Source organism: Apteryx rowi, unplaced genomic scaffold (genome assembly GCF_003343035.1).
Source record: "Apteryx rowi isolate R43461 unplaced genomic scaffold, aptRow1 scaffold_320, whole genome shotgun sequence".
In the NCBI taxonomy this organism is placed as follows: domain Eukaryota; kingdom Metazoa; phylum Chordata; class Aves; order Apterygiformes; family Apterygidae; genus Apteryx; species Apteryx rowi.
Window position 1 is genome coordinate 462453 of NW_020449642.1, and position 20925 is coordinate 483377.

General features: G+C 50.5%; 1 protein-coding gene across 2 annotated transcripts in view; it reads right to left on the reverse strand.

Moving 5' to 3' along the window:
• Nucleotides 1-18370, reverse strand: part of CDH23 (cadherin related 23) — a 223917-nt gene extending 205547 nt beyond the window's left edge. For both annotated transcript variants that reach the window (XM_026071045.1, XM_026071044.1), the window contains exons 1-2: nucleotides 18304-18370; nucleotides 10298-10375 (exon numbers count right to left, since the gene is read on the reverse strand). In XM_026071045.1, the coding sequence (XP_025926830.1) occupies nucleotides 10298-10375; nucleotides 18304-18370 (145 nt within the window). The remainder of the gene's footprint in view (nucleotides 1-10297; nucleotides 10376-18303) is intronic.
• Nucleotides 18371-20925: the final 2555 nt, after the last annotated feature.

Here is a 20925-nt window from a genome sequence, read left to right on the forward strand (position 1 = left end):
GGGGTGGGGAAGACCGTGCGTGCCAAGGTCAAGGTGACCACCCTGCCCGTCCCGCAGCCCCAAATCTCAGAAGCTCCCCGAGAGACAACCTTCCTGTCCACGCAATCAATGAAGCCCAATTATCCATTCCAGGAAGCTTTAATTGTGCACATATTAATATCTGAGTAACACCCTCAGCTTCTTTACAGAAATAAGGGAATTTTACAGAGAAAAAGGCTAAACATTCATAAATCAGTTATACCTACTTGGAGCAGCCAGCGCTTGCAACAGCTGAACGGTGCAACACCTACCAACACCCAGAACCAAACCGAGAGAGGTTCACTATACCAGCATCTTTTTTTCTTTTTTCAATAGATACTTCCCAACAGTGGTATTTTTATTAAGCAGTCTCAGCACACAGCACATATATATACATATGTTTCCAGAAGAGTTCTCTCCTGCCCGCTTATTTCCATACACCAATGTGGTTGTTCCTTAATGAGGATTAGCTAGGTGAATTTTCACATTTGCATTGCTCAGCTGATTTTGAGGCAGCTGAAGAGAAGTAGGACCTTTTTGTGATTTCTTTTGCAAAACTGAACACCAAGATACAAKGACAGCAGAGGTGGGAAAAACAGCTTGACTTTTGGGGTTTTTTTCCCCTCTTTTTTTTCCTTAAAGCTGAAGTAACACTTCCATGGTGACCATTTAAGGAAAGTTTAATTAAAGGTTAACTTCTAGAAGACTACAAGTCTGAAAATTGTGTAAAAAGAGTAGCTGAAACTATTGCWGAATAGCTTTCTCAGCAGCAGAAGCATCACAGGAAAATGCCTCGAGCTGCTTCCCACCTCACCAGGCTTGCTTAGTAGCTGGATACCTGCCTTTGTATTATTTCACTGATAAACTTATAATCGTGCAAATTGCTGGCTTTCAGCCCATCTTGAAACTCTCTGCTCCTCGCACCCTTTACTGCGACAGCAGCTCCAGGCTGAGAATTATCCTGCCGCTTCTCGCGTGTTCTTGCTTTGCTCCTCACACTCACAGCTAGCCACAGCGTGGTGGAGCAGATTCAGAGTTTGGTACTCGCAGATGAAACTTATGTGTGAATGTAAAAGTAGGGGGATGGTGGGGTGTACTTTTTTTTTCTTTTTTAAAAACTCACACAACCCAAGTATACCAAGTTCCTATTCTGGCAAAATGCACAAGCATGTTCACTACTCCTTACAATCAATAGCGTTTTTCTAAAAAGGTCCCACTGCTCAACTTGGAGTCAAAAAGCAGCTCACCTTCCCTCACCCCCAAAATTATTATTGGTATATATGCATACGTGCATATACGTATTTCCCAARGGTACAGGGCTAAGCTTGGCAGCAGGACATTAGTACATCCAAAAGACTCAATTGGAAGGCAATATTCATTTTTCGTGTTTTGTTCTTTACCAAGCTTGACTCCCATTTTCATCCCCTCCCTATATTTAGGTTTGTCAAGAATGGATCTGCTGCCCAGGCTAAATACTCCAACCAGCTGGAGAAAAGGACTGATTTGGGATACGACGAGTCACTGCTACCCAGGCCCAGGCGCTGCGACTTATCTGCCCTCCAAGCTAACCAGAAGCCCTCTGTTTAGCACAGCCTGATGCCCAAACTAACAAGCCRGGCAACGCTTAAGCCTTATACTACATAGTCAAGACAAACTCATATCTGCCCGCAAAAAAAAGATGCGGGCGTTCGCATAACCAGCRGCAGCCAGCTCATTAGTTTCCTTCAGGCTCTCGGGTGCTGCAACGCTCGTGGCCGCCTCGGCGGGCTGGGACCCAGGAGCTCAGCGTAGCAGCAGATAAACCGGCGCACACGAGAGCAAAGCRCTCGCGAGACCAAGAAAGGCAGCTGCCCCCTCCCTCCGCCACTGCTCTGAAAGACTGGCGGACAAACAGCCAGCTCCTAACAGCCCAGCTATGTCTACCAAGAAAAGCTGACAGTATTTATCGTTATCTGCACTTTTCCAATGGCCACCGAGTCCCAAGGCGACCGTATCTGCACGCTGTTCCCCTGCACTGTCCCGTTTGCCCATGTCCTCTGTCACATCACTTATTCTCACCTTCCAGGCTCAGTGGGGCAGAAGCAACCCATCTTCTCCCCCTCCAGCTTTACATAGCTTCTTGCCCAGCAAGAAGCCAAGCCCCCGATGAAGCTCCTACAGACAGCGCTATACACATAATTAAGATCAGTGCTACTGAAGTCATCTCGGACCACATCATCATAAACACACTCGTTTCTCTCTTTCTTTTAAAAGGGCTTAGGCAGAACCCAAAAGCTCACAGTCGAGCACGAAAGGTGGGGGGATCAAGCCTTCCCACGGTTTGATGAGGAAATTACCAAAACCGAGGTTACTCCGGTATGTTAATTAGTCCACGCTGAAATACACTTTCTTCCCTCCATCTTCCCCTTCTTAAATATGAGCATTAATGTTATTGCTTATTAGCAAAGCAGATATGAAAATTTAAGTGACTGATGAAGTGATTAATTTAATGATGCAGGGTTGAGGGTTTTTTTTTTTTTTTTTCCTTTTTTTGAGGGGAGGAAGGTTTCCCCCCCACCAAGTTTCCCAATGTTGGGAATAAATATTTTTCTAGCCTGAAGATTTCACTAATGATGCTTTATTGTCTAAAGCTACCTAAATCTCAACAAATAGTTTCATCAATGGGCTTTCTAATGACAAACTACAGAAACAGAGCTTGTGTTATGAGAACTGAAATCCCCCTTCATCAGGCTGCATAAAATTTTCCTCAAATATCCTTGGTCATTAGAGTTATTGCCGCGCTTAGAAACAAGCCTGGTCTTTTGCAAAACACTAATCAGCGCTCTGCCCCAAGAAGCCTCCAAATCCCATTTTAGAGAGCAGATGGTCATTAGAAGGTGATATTGCTTTCGGTTAATACTGAAGATCAAGGTGAAGTCCCTACAGCCYCCCTTTCTAAAGGAGAGGATTCGCATTCGCTCTCAGCCAGGCCCATAATGAAGCTTGCAAAACGCGTTTCATATTCAAAAATATCTCAATCTGTCTCACAGTCAGAGGCTAGCATATTCATCCTGAATTATCCTTTGTGAAAGGCCAAATCAACGCAGCTAACTGCACGCGCGCCCGCACCCCGCGGGGCGGGCGGCCACGCGCTTGCTCGCGCCGCCGGCACCGCCGCAGCCTTCCCAGGGGAAACGGCCCGCGCGCGCCAGCCCCAGCCCCGAAGCGCTGCGGTAGCCACGGAAAATAGCTCTGGCACCTGCCGGCGACACGCACCCTTCCTGCGAGCCCCCAGGGGCAGCCCCACGCTCTCCCACTCAGTGGGTGCCTTCCCAGGTGGGGATCGTCTGCATTCGGCACACAGCAGCGCGCTTTCACCACCGGCCCCAGCTCATCCCGTTTTCTTTCTTCAGAGCCTCGCCGAGCTGTTTCTGCACATTAGATCAGCAACAAACTAATGCAACAAAAATACAGGGCTAGCTTCTGCGCTAGCTCSGCACAATCTCGGACACAGAGCGCGGCGGCAACCCGTGGCCAGGGCCAGCAAAGCTGGGCGCAGGCAGAACCGCTGCAGAACTACGGCTTTGGGTGATGCACGTTTAAAGGGAAGACAGGAATATCTTTAATTAGACCAAGCATTTAATTAGGCCCCCTCCCCATAAACTCATAGTCACAGGTACATAGTCATGGGAAGGAAGCTCCCAGCAGTACCTATGGAAAGGGCACAGCCATTGCTTTAATAGGCATTTCTCACAGAAGAGTCGACTTTTTGCTAAAAGCATGCTTTTTGCAGAGAGGAAGGACCTACCTGGGTTCATTCACAAATGCTCTTGCTCTGCCCCGGCACCTGCATGGCCTTCCTCTTCTCAGAGTTAAGCCAAGGATTTAMAGCCATCCTCTGTGCTCTGCTGAAGTCCCACCTCCTTAGTACCCAATTAGCATTATCACTCATTATCGCCTCATTATCACTATGCCCACAATGCTTTTTTTCCCTTGCCAGGGTGACTTTTAACCCCTTGGTGCACCCACATTAAATAAGTCTCTTTAAAACTACACTTTGAGCAAGGGGTACACAACAGCAGAAATGCTGGGATGGCATCAGTGCCAAGACAGCACCCTGTCTCAAACAACAGCCAGATGTTTGTGGCAAAAAGTGCAGCACTACAGCACACACGCAGAGCTTTCCCATCACAGGATCTTGCAGCTTGCAGGATCAGCAGCTGAGGGATGCCAGATAGAGGAGAACATCAACAGCCAGGTTCACRGACCTGCTTGGTGCTCCGATTTGGACCGTTTCTCTCTGGGCAGTGCCAGAGTCTCGTTCTCAGTAGTCTCTCTGACCTTTAGGGTCTTGGTTAGTTCCCACTTTGATTCACTGGGGAATGCAGAAACCSTATTCCCCATCAAGTGTGGGGTGGGAGCAGCTGGGCAGCCACCCACACGCTGTTTTGCCCTTCCAAGTGAGAAGCGAAGCCAAGAGAGACCAAACAAGGTCCCATGGCTGCACTGAGCTCTGGCTTCCAGGCTCCCCGTCCAAAGCCACCCAGATTGCCCACAGGCCTCGTGCACAACTCTCTGACCCAGACTGCCCTGAAAAAAGTTAATCAGTCAGGAAGCATCCAGAGACCAAAAAAAACTAGCTCTTTTTTTCTTACCGTTTCACATTAAGCAAGTGCCACCGTGGAGGAGACACCACAACTGCCAGCAGATGCCTACAGCTGTGGGATCAAACAAGCAGGCAGGGTTTAACCAAGACGGCCCCCTGCTCARTCACACCAAGATAGATAACCATATCTTCAGCAGCAGCTTGAATGGTCYAGTGCCCCAGGGACCTTACCCGGGTGCCAAAGCATCTGGCTGCTCAGGCCCGGAGCGCTGCGCAGAAAGGCTAGCGCACGAGAGACGACTGCCTTGGAAATTACACATGCAGCGCATGGAGCACGTCAGCCCTCCTGCCTAAGAAAAGCCCCCTGGCCTAGCCCTTCCTAGAAAGGAGGATCAAGTCAAGTCATCCATAAATATGAGGGGGACACATTGCCTCAAATCCACATGCAGAGTTACCGGCAAGCACCCTGCCAGCACCTGCTAAATATCACGTTCCTCTTTTATTCTTCCTGTTAAATTATTCTCAGGCCCAAAAGGCTCTGAAAGGTGAGAGGTGGCACACACAGACCTCTCTAATCACATTAATCCCCACCAGACAGCCAAGTGCACCCACACTGCAGCGATGCTCAGGTGCACCCAGCCCCTTTTAGGCTCCTGTCTGGCTGTGACATCTTCTGCTGCACAGTAAGAGCCCCAAAACCAAAGGAAATGCTCATATGGCCACTCTGGCCTGTTTTGGTCGGGCTTAGTAAAGCGGGCCTAGTAGAGAGCAAGGTCAAGCTCTGCCACTCCAAACGTGGTGGAGAAACATCTGAATGTTTTGGGGTCCCTCAGCCGGTCTGGATTAGCCAGGAAAATCAGCTTTCCTCTCAAATTCCACCAGCCGTCTTCCCCGAGAACAAGAAGTGGTCTGTTCAGCATAGCCTGCCCTGGAAGGGCTCCAGCTTGCCCTGGGAAAGCATTATCTGAGCTTTCCACTGCAGAAAGTCAAACCACGCTATCTGAAATTTGTCAGACAACACTCTCCTCCTCAGTGCCAAGAGCCGGACTGCGATCCTCGAACATCCAGCGACAAGGCCAACAAGCATCCAAGTGTCTGAGCAAGACTGCTTCCGCATGTGCATTCCCAGGCAGAATTTGCGACTCGGTCAACACTGCCAAAAGATTTGGTTGTCTCAAGTAATCRCTCAGTTCTGCTGTATTTAATTGAAATCTGCTCCTACAACAGCATTTAGAAGTTGCCAGCTGCAAGTTCCCAAACTAACAGGAATTTTTTTTTTTTTTAAGCTAGCAAAACATACCTACTCTGCTCCTGAAGCGCAAGCTATTTACRGGGCATTTACCAGCTCAGCAAAAGTTCCACACTGCAAAGAGCGACAGGAGCAAACTAATATTTCCCGTCAGTCATCCGCCTTGCCCTTGCTTCCCGAGCGCACGGCGGTCTCCTCGGGGAGAAGCACGGGGCAGCAACGGGCCAGGGCACGGAGAGAAGAGTCCTGCRTCTCCCGAGAGAGGCACGCGGTCAAAGGGAAGCAACGACGGGGCTTTGAGCCCCGTACGACGGTCCCAAACTTTGCACGCTCCTTCCTCCCCAGTCTGCCTCCTCTCGGGTGCTGCGCTCAGCATCGCCCGGGCGCCTGTGCCTCAGCATCGCGGCAGCACCCAAAGCCTCCACCCAAAGCCCCCCACCCGGYGAGCCTCCGAGTGCTGAGCTAGCACCACTCGGGGCTTGCTGGTGGCCCAGCCTGCGCGAGCTGCTGAGTTAGAGCTTCGCCTTGGCCCYGGCTTTCACGGGCTACCAGGCAGGAGATGCTGAGGCAATCGATTCAGGAGACGCAGGACCGCTCATCAGCTCGGTTTTTCCTCCGTCCGGTGGCGGGAGGGAGCCCAAATGAGAGAAACCGAGGCCACGCTGCCAGGCTGCAGCCAGGCACCTTCGGGCACTTGCGCAGACCCAGGCGCTTCCCTGCTGAGCCCAGAGGAAGCACCAGGAGTGGTGCTGCTGCAGTCAGCTCTGCTGCACCGAGCAGGGGAACCTGCCTCCCTCTCCCCTTCCCAAATCCCAGGCCCAGTGCAAACGCCAGCTCTCTCCGCCAGCCGGAGCGAGTCACTTAGAACCAGCTTGAAAAGACTACAAAGATGCTTAAGTACCCAAATATACCAAAAGCACCCCCAGAACGCTTGCATGCTTTTGTGCACCTTCAGGCACACAAGTGCCATTTGAAGTCTGGCCATCAACCTCTCCATCTCAATCCCCAAAGCTGCAAAGAGGGGCTAACATGCACAGCCACCTCCCGTCAGGGAGAGCAGTAAATGGCTCTCCAGGGGCTGCGCAAAAGCCCCGGAGAAGTTTGTCACTCTTGCCTGCAGATGCCCCTATTCTGATAAACCCCTCCTCGCAGAGGGCCGAGCTCCCGAAACCTCTCCCCGCCGTACCCACCTTCCTCTCCACGCTCCCTCTCCCCCAACCCGCCACGCACGTGCCGCAACAGCCCGACCGCTCATTATTCCCTCCTCTCCTCCAGCCGTTTCCCCATTCTCCTGCAATTTCTTCTCGGCTGCCCAACAAATTCAATCGCTTTTGTATTCCTCCTGCTCACGTTTCATATTCCCCATGCTCACGTTCGCCGTCCCCCCTCCGCCGGCGCAGCRTGCGCGCGTGTGTGTGTTTCATTACTTCTGGGTGAAATAACTGACTAGAGGGTCAGTCCACCTGAAAATTGCTCTCCCCGGACCTAAATGAAACAGATGGGCATTGATGATGTTTTCAGAGAAATTAATCAGCCCGGACTGGCGGCAGCGCCAGCAGCTCCATGGGCCCCATCTAGCCTAATGAATTCCGAGAGCTCCGTCTTAATAGCTCCTGACAAGACTAATTTACTCGTGTAAGTGATTAGAGGGGGAATGATCTCTTAATTGTTGCTTAAGATTTCTTTAGGCATCACACACGGCAAGCAGAGGCTGCTCGCTCGGCGCTAGGTACGGCAGCATCCCGGGCTGCCGGAGGGAGCCAAGGAGAGGGGCTGGAGGAGGTGGCAGAAACCGCTTGAGCGTGGAAGGGATTCACTCTGCATACGGATGACTGAATGCAGCATTGGGCCTGGGGATGCAGAGAACAAGTAAACCTGAGCGCTACCTTCCAAAGCGGCACATGCTGCCGAGGAAATCGGGGCCTCCCACCCCAGCCCCACACCCTAGTTGGTGTCCCCCAATGACACTCCAAATCAACGTGAACAGATGCTTTGCCCAAACTGTCGGGCTATGTGCAAACTTCCCCAGCACAAAGGCACTCCGACACCCAAGCGGGAGTTTCTAGTCTTGCTAAACATATTGCAATCGCTTTATTCATCAAGTCCCAGCATATTCACTCAAGGCCACAGTGATGGGCCCTTAGAGCAGATCTCAAGAAGGAGCCATGCTTTTTCTGGAGAAGAGGTGACACACAGTTCTGCTACTTATACCCCCCTTGGGATACGAGAAAGGGGTAGGCGTTTCAAGTGACACTAAATTAATAAGCCTAACAGAAAACATCTATCAATAACAAAGAATGGAAATACTGTTTGTCAACAGTTTCAAGGCTGACATTTCCCTTTGGTGCATCTGGAAACAAAATCCCAGGGTGCCAATATTCTTAAAAAGAGTGAATTTCATTTTCGCATAGTGTAATACAAAGTTAAAAAAAGTAACTCCAAGAACAGTTTTATTCTCACAATATCTCACTGGAAAGTAGACTGTCAAAAATCTTCCCCCATTTCCTACCAAAATGGAAATTCAGTCAAATTCCCATAAGGTATTTCAAGCTCAAGTATTTCAAGAGCTGTGCGCTTGGTCAGGAAGCGTTTCCACTAAGCTGTTTCCAACCAGCTCTCACTCCTGCATTTGCACAGCTGCTTTCTGCCCTGGAACTTCGTGGCAAATTTAACACTAATTATATTTGCAGAGGACACCAACAACGGATGGGCAGAGAGCATACAGAGAGGGAAGCAAAGAAGCCACGTGTGAAATGACCTGTATGGGACAGGCTCACAAAAGAAGGGTATGAAAAATGACATGAACGCAAAGGGGCAGGGGGGGATTTTTCTCCTCCTTTTCTTGAGGATGCTACCCCGCACAGGACTTCAGCTGCTACCAAGGAGCAGCGGGCTTTATTTCAGACAAGATCTTCAAAAACTAGCCAGCAAGATTTGGAACATCTTCTGTTGCCCATTTATTTGAACATCACCCCAACGTGACATTGTAGGCTGCAGCAGATTCAACTGTGAGGACACCCAAGAAGAGAACATGAGACAGAAGCCTCTTTGCCATTGCTGGAAAACCTGGTTTTGCTGAATGGTCACTAGAGGAGCCTCTTCCAGACTCCTCCATCCATTTTGAGAGTCCTGGTGACAGTTTTGGTGCAGCAAGAGCACTTTTTTTGAGGAAGCTGTTGCTCAAGTTGCATGGTTGAAAGAGGCAGTACATGGAGGTGAAAGAAGCTGGTGAAAAGAGGTCTCCATAGGATCCCAGCTACTAGACTGCTGGGAAAGGCACAACGGACCTCCACTCCTGCTCACAAGGGCTCACAATCAATTCCTTCAGCATTAAAAGCCAGTCACGAGCCCTGATTGAAGAGCACAGGTTTAATGGACTGAGAGCCTGGAAAGAGGCCGAGAACAACCTGGTCGATTTCTGCATTTACTAAAAACTGATCACTAGCTAAATAAAGCAATAAAAATAAGCTACACCTGTCAATCAAAAGCAAAATCAAGACTTTTTCCAGGCGCTCTAATATATCCACACGCACGTTCATCACAACCCTGTCCTAACTTGCAGCACTCTGGCAGCCCGCTTGAGTGGCTCCATGCTCCAGTACCCATACAAGGAAAGGGGGAGCAGAGGAGGACACAGCAACGCAGTGAAAAAGGCTCTCGCCAAATTTAAACCCACCCATGTAACCTTCCTAGCTTGATCAGTCTCCTTTCCCCATCACCTTGTCTCAGTTTGTGGTATCAGTCTTTAAAGGCTTTTAGGACACACCAAGCCTGGTGGTCACAGGGTGTTGAGCGTCACCTGCCCCAAATGGGCCTTATGTGCAAACACACCAGGACTGCCTTCCTTCCTCCTCCTCCAAATGCTCTCATAGCACTTTTATCTATGACCTGTACCTGGAGAGTCCATTTGCTCCTGTATGCCCTGAATGCATTTAGAAAGTTCAGTAGCCCCAAAGACCTAACCATCTATTTACAGCAGGTATGTCCCTTGGCATTAAGGCCAAACACCCCAGTTGGCTGGGAAGAGACCTTACCCCACAATACACGGAGAAATTAATCAAGCAACAACCATGGAAGCAAGCAACAGGCTGAACCTTCCCATGTGCTGAGCTCGTCCAAGATGTTGCTCCCGAGAGTGGACAACACTCCAAAAAAACTGCTCCTGGGAGTATAAGGCAGACAAGGTCCCTTGTACCACCCAACCTGCACACCAAGCTAGCCAGAAAGGAGGCACATGAGACCTGGCTGGGTAAGAACCTCAGTCCCCGTTGGCAGCCTGAATCCACAGGTCAAAAAAATAAATAAATCAATCAATAAGATGTCTACCACTTTGTCAAGAAAGTTGTGGTGGGAAAGCATGCGTGTATACATTTTTTTATCCTTTCCCAACACAGAGTTGACAGTACCAGACCCTCCACCTGCTAGTGCAGACACACAGCACTTACCCACAGGAGTGTCCTCGTTGATCAGCAGGTAGGTGTCAAAGAAGTAGTTTATGAAGTACGGCAGCCGGTTGCCCCAACCTGCAAGGAGRACAAGAGTAGTGTTTTATTTCACTGGCGTTTTGCTTGCAGCCCAGGGAGCCGCAGGGATCAGCGGCCAGCCCAGGCAGCCAGGAGAGCCCTGGTTCATGCACATCCCTCCCCAGCACTGGGTTGATGCATCCCAACAGCTTTCGCTGGTCCCTTCCCTCACCTGCATGGGGGGTGCTGCGTGACCCCTCCCGGGGGGAGATGGCCAGTGACACCATCTCAGCCCCTCATCTCAGCCCCTGGAGCACAGGAGAGGCCCGCGGCACCAGACTAGACCAGCACAAAGCTGGCCATAGATAGGGGGATCCAACCTAGTATCATGTTAGCGAGGGTACCATAGCAGCCCAGGCTGATGGAAGAGGACAGCCCCTTTGGGCAAAAGGGCTCTCTCTACCCACACCCCAGAAACCACATCCTCAGCAGCAACAGCTTCCTGCAGCAACTCCTACACACGCTCCCACCCAGCGTCTCTCCAGTTTACACAAGGCATTTCCCAACCCCCCATCAAAAGGTGCTTTCCCAAGGGAACTTCCCAAGCCCTCCACCCCTCCCGCAATCGTCGCGGCAGCCTTGGCGCAGCAGACGGGCGAAGGAGCACGCTCACAGGCCAAGCCTCCGTCCCCRCACCATCGCTGCGGGCTCGGACACGCCTGATTTAAGAGGAGCAGAGATGGCTCTTCAGCTTGTATGGCAACCGTGGCCTTTCCTTTTTYAGTATCTTCTTTTGCAGGGTGGAGGCCGAGGGGAGGGGGGAAGCCAACATCTCGGGGACCAGGCACATCAATTATTGCTTCAGCGCGTGATTAATACCTCGCTTTGTTCCCACGGTTGAGAGCCTTCCGCCTCGTCAGCCAGCCCAGCAAAACCTTGCGCTTCTCCCCTCCCCTCTTCCTCCCATCGCACGATCGCATTTCCCTCTAATTGCCTCCTTTCACCTTTAATAGCCAGGCTCACTTATTTCTACTCCCTTTTTTATGCAGTTGGAAGCTCACGAGCCTGTTCCCACCTGCCACCCCACCGCCAGAGCCTCATTAGGTGACACAAAGTTGAGCGCAGAGCGCGTAGAAGATCCACCRCAGCCTGAACTGTGGGAAAAGTTACCTAGAAAAGATTTATCAGCAGAAGGACACGGGACATGAGGCGGCAGGAGAGAGGAACTACAGGTTTCCAAGAAAGCTYGGAGCTGACTGGACTGCATCTGACAGATGGGTTTTCCTTGACGCCCTGCCAGAGCCGAACGAGCCAGCAGACTTTAAGAAATGCAGTTAAGCTGCCAGGCCACAAACGTGGCTGCACGAGGGAAAGCGGAGATGTTAACCGGCCTAGCAAAAACTGTTCTCATCCAGCCACCGGCAGCCCCAGGTTCGGCTTCCCACGGAAGTGGGAACGCGCTGCAGGAAAGGGGTCCCAAGCAGACCTGTTGGGCATTTGCCAACAGAGCAAAGCTTCTCCAAGAGGGAAAAAGCAGTCATTTAAAACTCGCCAATTCATAGAGACCCTCTGGCCTCAGATGGAGTGCAGGAGTTCAACGACGTTTGCTGAGGCCAGCACAGGGTCCCAGCTGTCCTGCCTCAGCCAACTGACTTGTTGGCGTGAAGGTCCTGCTRGTTTGACAACACTCATGAGACAACCAGACACACAGAGGAGGGGTGAGGCGAGGGGGACATCACTTCCCCGTCATGACTCTGAGCCCTAATAACTAGCTTGGCTTTGATTTGGGCCAAAACCCAAGATTTTGAAAGCTTTCCAGCAAAATGCTTTTGGGCCAGCTGTACCAGCCACCTCCACCCGATCCTCTCGGAACTCGTGGCAGCGTGACATCACCCTGCAAGCCTCCACCAGACCAGATGCAAAACGAGCCAGGCCCCTTGCAGCACGCTTCAGCACAGCTGTTCCAGACCATCGCCTCCATCATTATCCAACCCTGCTGGAATAGCCAAGACATTACCACAGGTGCTACCCAACACAAGGGGCAAAGCCCTGGATGAGATCAGAGATGTCCAGGTTTCCTTCCTATGCTACACGTTGCCACCACCCTCATACCAGTCATTTGCTCTCCCTGTGCTTCAGCATCCCCCCCTTCAGAGACAAAAACTAGATCCCTTTTCAGCCCCTGCTTCGCCTATCCAAGCTGCAAGCTGACTGATGGAGCAAGACCTTTCTAAGGCCTCTGGAGGGCAGGTCCCAGCTCTGCTCAAGCCCAGACCCACTTAGCGGAGGGGGCTGCCGCATCAGGAGTGGCCACTCATTCTTGCTTAAGTCACATACTGACAGGGAGGAAGAGAAAGCCAGTTTGATCCCAGCTTCAGGGTGGCCTATCGATTTCAGCATGGGGATGTTTAATAGCAAGAAAACGGCAAAGCACTAGCGTCCAAGGGAAAGGGCAGAGGGGCAAGTGTAATGGGAAAGCCTCGGGATCACAAGTCTACAGGCAAGTGATGTATTGCCGAGTTGCCAGACACTGCAAGCGGAGAACAGCAGCAGGGAACAAGAAAACTCAACACCCTCAAGGCGATAAACTTACAAAGACAGAGAGGAGGGGGGGAAACGGGCAAGGAGATGGATTACGCTTTCTTAGGTTAAGGAAACAGAGCAGGGAAGAGCCTTTTCAAAGCCCAGATTACCGTAGGCACAATCCTGGAGCACGTTTGGTGTGCTTGGGGACACCTGGCATTGCTCAGCAGTGGAGCACCCCGGGAAACCTGCCCCAGGAGGCCTCGGGGCTGCACGCAGGCAGCAAGGAGGGACACCCAGCACCCTGCGGACCTGGCACTCAGGGGTGCAAGGCACCCCAAGTCCCCTGCAGGCTGTGGGGACAGCAGGGACAGCAGCAACCTTTGCTTCCACCAGGGCTCTCCATGAAATGCCCCCCCCATAACAGTACAGGGAGTTCCTACACTGCCCTCTTTCCCATGGCACTAGGCTTGCTCCGTGCTTTGAGAGGAGCGAGCTGGGAAAGTGCTAGTGACACTACTCCTGCAAAGGCACATTTAAAGCTAGGCCTCTGGAGTCAAGTACCTGGAAAGAAAACGAAAAGGATGTAGACAAAACAGGTTATTTAGAGCTAATGGCATCTGCGGAGGCTTTGAGGTGTTCCAGCACCAGCAGGTTTTTGGAGGGGGCAGGCAAGAACAAAACCCACCAAGCAGCGCTCTCCACTGACATGCGGGATCTTTCTCTGGGAGAGGGGCTTGCTTGTTCTGCGGTTTACTTTTAGCTTAAAGGGCCTGCCAATAATAAATAAATATAGGAACTGCCAGAGTCTGCACACACTGACGGGAAGAAGCTTTCTCAAGTCAGTGCTTCATACAGAACAGCTTCAGARGCAACAGCAGCTCCATTGCAAAGCTGCTGCAGGAAAGCACATCTCCTCCCTCCTCCTTTGAGGGTATATGGCCTTACTCTTGCAGGGGAGTCATTTCTGCAAACTGCTGTATTTCAAAAGTAATTTTCTTAATATTAACAGTGTACTAAAAAATAGGTTGCATCTTCCAAAAGCAGCTGCACCAGGTGCCAGGATTCATCCAGACCATCAGTCTCCCAGCACACAGGATCTAATGTTAAGACAGGAGGGCAACTGGCACCTTAGACCTGGGACAGGATGCAAGCAGTAGGGTGCTGGGGCAGGGCTTAGCTTTCCTGCTGCRAATCCCAGGATAAGGAGCAAGGCCCATCTGTGACAGGGGCTGTCACCACTCTGGTGGACTGTCAGCATTCAGAAGGGAAGTGTGGGATGGAGAGAAAGTGTCCAAAYTGTACAAAAATCTAGGTCAAAAGATGCACAGTATGATGAATGGAGGCCATCCAAAAAAAAYCATTGGAAGCAAGTTAGAAAATGGAAGCCAGCAGGTTTCTCAGCTGCCCTGTGCTCACACTTGGCACAGCTCACAGAGGCATCAAAATCTGGCTTTTCCCTCCCCCTTCTCTCTCCTGGAAAACTCATGCCAGCTGGAAAGAAAGCCTGCAAGAACAGGGAGGCCAGGAGACCACTGCCTCCTCCCTCYTTCCTCAAACTGTCCCATGGATGGTGCCTCCAAGTCAACAAACACTGCCTCAAACCAAGGCCACCCAGGGTGGCTAGATCGACCCACGGAGCCACATGGCCCCACAACACCCCTCTGGGGTGACACCCCGCCGTGGAGCTGTATGTCTGTCATTTGTTCAGGGCCAGCTTCTCCCTCTGGTCACCCCTTGGGGCACCCTCAGAGACMTTCTCCCATCTCAGAAGAGCCAAGCTCTCTCCTCTTATCTAGCTGCCACCAGAAGGTGCCAAGCCAGGCTGCACRACACAGCTCTCCAACACCTCGTTGAGGATGGCCAAAAGTTTTCCTATTACATTTAGTCTTGGACTGTTGATGTTTCGCTGGCTCAGCACGCTGGCAGTTTTGCACTCTTTCAGACTTGCTCAGGAATCACAGCTACACCACCACATATTCTGAAGCCTTTTTCCAYGCTTTCCCAAAGACATGACATCACTGTGAACCAGACATGCTTTTACATCACCTGTGGATCTAATGGATCATCAACGGGATTTTCTTTCTGGRAGACTGCCACTACTACACAGCTACGATGACGGGACATCTCACCAGTCTATCATAACACATTTCTTACATGGGGCCTCCCAGCAGGGCAATAGCCCTTTCTGCAAGGTACGTGACACACCTGGCAGAAAAAAAAAATTATATATTTTTATATATATATATATATATATATATATATATATATCACTTCCAGCACGCTCTTGTGACCCTTTATTCCTGCCCTTGCATTAGTACCCCCTCCTTCAGGTGGCACTAACAGGTCAACAGGCTTCAACAGATCAAGGTCAGTGTTGTTTTGACATTTAGGGAGATTTTCTTCCCTGTTCATCTTCTACTCCTGCTCCAAATTATTCCCCCCCAAAACGCTGCTGCTTTGCCCTTCAGAGTCACATCCTTGGCCATTGCCGATGAAAGAGCATAGCACTCACAGAGTGGTTCCTCTAGTTCACATCCTCCAGCCCCACACAACCCAAAGATGAGAAGCTCACTATTTATCTCTGACGACTGCAGCCATAGCTTTGGTACGACCAGGCAGATTTTGCTGCTGTGCTTCTCTGCCTTGCAGAAACAAAGCCATCCTCTTCAAAACACACCAAATCAACTGGTGCTGCAGTATGGCAAGCTATAACTCCAGCGTTCCCTGTTTTGGATTGCTTCATCAGATCTGCAAGTCTTCTGGAAAGAGCAGTGCCCTTGACTGCAGTCCCCATAGCATATGGCAGGGTATTCATGCACTTCACTCCTCCTGCTCCAAAGGATGAGCGCTGTGCCACAGCCTGCTTATCTAGGGCAGGCACTCCTCAGGGAGATGACAACCAAGCCATGGACAGAGCAGGATTTGGAAGAGAGCAGGGTCTGATATACTATTTTTTTTCCCCACACACACACACCTCCAAATTCCCATTTCCCTCTGCTGCCTCCCTGGGGCTTTGCTGCTTCTGCTGCCACCTATCAGCTGGGGCCAGCAAGGGGCCTGGAGCAGGTGCAAGGGCTGTGGGGCACCGCGCCAGGCTGCAAACACCAGCGATGCCGTGATGGACAGCGCAAGGAAGGGTTGGATGAGCAAGTCTCCAACCAAGCAAGCAAAGACGACAGTCCCACTCACTCAGTGGGAATTTGGGCCACTCGTGGCAAGAGATCTCTCCACTTGCTAGCTTGGGGCAAGCTTTTAGAGGCTCAGGCTGGGGTAGAGGGCTAGCTGGGCTGGTTTTCTTTTGCTTCCCCCCCACCCCCCAAGAGGGGCAGCAGGGCAGTTCACTACTGAGGCTACACTGGATCCAAGACGACACCGCAGGGAGACTGACTGCGTTTGTCAGTCGCAGCTAGCRTCGTATGCCAACTGCTTAATCAGGCTGCCAATCTGGGCAAGCCATCTCGAGGCTTTAGTGGGGGGGGAAAAAAAGCATTTATTCAAAGGGCACAGTGCTGTCAAATGGACACACGCACGATGTTGTTCATCAGCAAGTACCGTACAGGCAAATACCCCTCTGCTCCCGCTCTCCCCCACCAGCGGCCATGGGATTTAGCCCATTCATGCAACAACCCCAATTTCCATGGGGCTTTGCTAAATATACTTTTCCCCCCCCTCCTCCAGTACCCTGCAATACACTGAAATCTGGCCCAAGAGCCTCATTTGCAACCAGCTGGTGAAACCAAAGTGCAGCCACCCCAGCAAGCGTGCACCCAGGCCAGACTCCCCTCGTGCCAGGGAAGACTGAGAGCATCGCCTCCCTGCTCTCCAAGCGCAGAGGCCCAGTGGCCAGCGGGAAAGCCAACCGCAGGAGGCTCCATGGCCGAGCACAAGAGCCTTGCCTTCCTGCAAGAGCTTCATGCAAGCTGGCAAATACTCCAGTTGGAATTAAAGGGGAGATTTTTGCAGCTCAGAGGAGTTACTTCTTGCACAGCATATATTAAAGCGTGGTTCAGGTAATAATTTTGCTGCTGAAAGCACAGAGAGAGTCCTGCTACATGATATGGTAATGCTTCTGCGGTTAAATAGCTTCTGTTTTGCATCCGCACCTTGTCTGCTCCCTCTCATTTCCTTTAGGTTTTATTTACATCCTTTAAACTTCTCTGCAGACAGACTTCATAGGGGAACACCATCCTCTCCCTCTCTGCCCACACTCCCTTGGCAGCGGCTCTTGCTACCAGGAGCTGCCAAGGGACAAGGAGGGACAATTGATGCCTCCTTCATGGTCTACCCACCTAAGAAAAGTGATGCATTACTAAAAACTGCTGTCACTAGCCAGCCTTAGGGAGGGTATGAAGAAAAGCAGGGATTAATGAGCATCCAGGCAGGAAGGAATGAAGAAATTAACATGTTCTCCAAAGTCTCCTGTTTCCGGGCAGGTCTGATGGTTAGCAATGTATCATGCCCTGTGTCTCATCCACACAAGACTGGACACTGCAAGTGACCCAACTTCAGTGCCCAGCCTCTCTCCCCAGGCTGTAGAGGCTTCCAGCCACAACTGAGGTGAAGATGACCATGCTAAGGGAGGTTGGGAACATCACTGATTTGAAGCTGATCTTCCTAAAGCATCCTGCAGCGCCCTACCACTGTGTTCATCATCTGGTCCACCACCAGATTTGACTTTACTAACCCTTGTCCAGAAGTTGCTGTGGCCTTCCTACTCAGATACAGCAAAAACATCTACTACTGCTGGGTTCACCAGCACATCATCTCCCTCCCTTCAGCCTCCTTCTAACCCTATCTACCCTCCTCCAAGAAGGGACATCTGGCCCCATGTGCACCCTTTTATTCACAAGCACTGCAAGAAAACCCATCGTATGGGAGCACAATGCACAGGTCCTCAAGACCATGTGTCAGTGATAGACAGTCTGCTTCTCCATACCATCCAAATGTCCTCATCGCCACAGCAATACCGCTGTGCCTTTAGATATTCACTAGGAGACCACAAACACAGCAAATATTAGCCTGGTATCTCACAAAAATGAGACTAACCCCACAGGCAAGCAATAACAGTTCAACTGCATCTGACTGATGTTAATACAGAGATCCCAGTCCCCCCTTCTGCCTTAATTACTGGGCCTGCGTGCATCTCCCACTGCCCTCTACTGGGGACAGGGCCAGCTGCTGGGTCCTTGGCCACGTCACCGCAATGAAGATAGACGCTTTCTTCTCTTCTGGCATCCTTCACTCCACCAGCCTTCAGCTTCCCACTGGCTTTGCTCCCCCTGCTCAGAGCACCGCCAGAGCTGGGACCACGGCTATCCACCAGCCAAGAGCCTCTCGCTTGAGCTAGGAAGGAGCATTAACGCTTTTGGATTTGGGGGTTTTTTTGCTTTTATGTTGTTGGGGCCCAAGCAAAGAAAAAAAGAGGGAGGAAGGGATGCTGAACAGATCAAAACTTTACTTACCCAAAGAGACCAAATCCAAGACCAAGAGAGAAAGCAGAAAGTTGCTGGCAGCAGCGTGACACTTCATGGTTCCTGTCAAAGAAGAAATTCAACATCAAGGCCAGCACTTCATTAATATTATCTCTTGCCTCCCCAAAACAAACTCAGGGATATAGTCCTGCCCCAGCTTGCATATTACTGCCCTGACACTGCAGATACAGGCAGCCAGGGGAAATCCCGGAGGGCATTTTTGTTAATGCTTAAGTCTTATACAGGGCATTTCATCAGTGAACTTCAGAAGCCCAGAAGAACTCTTAGTATCATGTCGCACAGCAAAATAAAAGGAAATGCAGCTCTCAAGGCCCTGAAACCTAGTATTTTTCCTCAGACCACTGTTCCCAGTTACAGCTGGCCACTGCCCAAGAGACTGGTTAGAGCTGGCAGCACCAGGGTCCCACAGGCCTTAAAGCAGCGTTGCTTGAGTCACTAGTGCTAAATTATGTAGTCTCATAGCAATTATAGGCACAAAAAGTCTTAAAGGGATTATGGTGCCCTTGACACTGGCTGAGCAAGACCCTCTCCTCCAGAGGAGCATCCCAGTAAGTGCAAGTCTATTTGTACCAAGCACTGAGGCTTTTCCCAGCTCCTCAGGGAAACTGTCCCCGCAGCCTTTTAGATCTCATCTCCACTAGCAACACCCAGCTTTTTGCTCCATTTACATTTTGTCACTTCTATTTAGAGCCTTTTTGACTTATTATAAGCAATTCTTTCCCCTTGTTGGCTTTCAGGGCACCACATCTCCTTTAATCCTCCTTTGCCTAGCTCCCATAAAGGGAAGTTAAGGAGCCAAGTAGTTACACCTCCATAGTTCATTCGCTTTCTTTAAACTCCCTCCACACTCAGCTTTCTATTTATTGAGCTGATCACAGTCCATGCACACAACTTTGGAGACTGGCTAGCTAATGCCATGTATAGTCAGTACTGCTTTCATGTCATGTGGTCCAAAACGCCCTTTCAGCGAGTGCCAAATTGAAAGCAGGGATATCCTTACAGCTCTGTGCTACGCACGATGGTGCGTAATAGGAAGCCTCATCCTTCCCTCCCCATCCCCTCCTTCCCCCACGCAACCCAGCCAGCAAAGGGTTATGGGATAGACACAACCCTGGCGCAACCCCACCGAAGCCAAGTGAGATATTCTAGAGTCATTTGTCCCATTCCAGCACAGGAGCTGGGTGCATTTGCTTCTCACTCCTGGGGAAAGATGACCCAGATTCTGCTCTCAGCCACACACAAGAGGTGTTTTATTTTCACTTTCCAAAGCATGTTTGCTCATCTTGTGAGAGGGGACAAGTTGCAGTGAACTCTCATCAGCTCTGGAGCCGCAGAAGTCCTGCAGTTCCCAGCTGAGATGAGCTGCTTGAGCAAAAGTTGAGGGTAAGGAAGAGCTATTGCAGCAGCCCAGCTTGGGAACCCGGGAGTGACACAGCAGTGAGTGATCAGCATCAGGATTTAAGATGTTTTGTCAGAGCTGTGTGGGAGGCTTGACCTGGAATCACTGAAGACACATCAGGATTTCAGAGTACAAAGCAGAACCCAAAAAAGCCTCATACATGCACATCCAGGCCTCTCAAAATGCCAGGGCTGCTGAGAAACAGGCATTGCAAGGGCACTTGGAGTAGATCAGCATGCAAACAAACATGCCTGCATCCCACTTCGCTTCTAGAATTTCCCAGGCTTAGCATTTAATACAGCATGAGACCTCTCATGACAAAGCAGAAGAATAAAAATGTAAAAGGGAGCTCTTTAGTATGGTCACATACTTGCATGGTTTTCAGATGATTAAATATAAAGATGTTATGGAACCAACCCAAGAACCCCACAAAAACCGCAGGAAAGTTCTGCTTTACATGGAAATTCATACACGTAATAGTTTAAGCATCCCATCCAGTAGGCAAGTATAAATTATACAGATATCACGCAGCATATAGGCCCAAGAGAAAAAAAACCCAAGCAGCTTACATAGAGTAAGTAATATGTGTGCATAACCCTTGTCATATCTGTGCAACACTCCCATTCCTCTCTTTGTAGCAATCGGTTGCATTAGCTTGACTTTGCAGGAGCAGAATCTAAGTTATTGGCAAACATAAATCTAAGTGCAGCAGAAGTCCCAGTGGGAATCCAAAGATCCCTCTCTGAAGCAGGCAGTATGTTTTGGTGATCCATCTCCAAAGCTTTCAGCATTTTTCCAGGTGCTATGAAAGTTGTGAGCAGGGGGAACATTTTGGCATAGCTGAGCTGGTAACCAGCACATCTGCTGAACAGTTGACTTAGTCCCTGGAGGACGGGGCTGAGTGACAAAGGCAAAAAGAACTTGGGACAACCAGCCTTTTGGTCAGCAAACAGGGCTCCCAGAGTTAAATGCACAAGCAGCTCCCACCTGAAATAAAGTACTGACCCAACCTGCGAGGGCTGAAACAAGCGATAAGTTGCATCTTCCATTTACCAGCCCAAGTAGGGACCTGCAACACATGCTAGTGGTCATCCGCACAGCAAGCTTCGTTGCACTCGGTACTTGCAGTACTTGGAAAATGGATCACTACAACAGACCTGAATAAAATGCTGCAATGTGTGTGATTGCCAGTG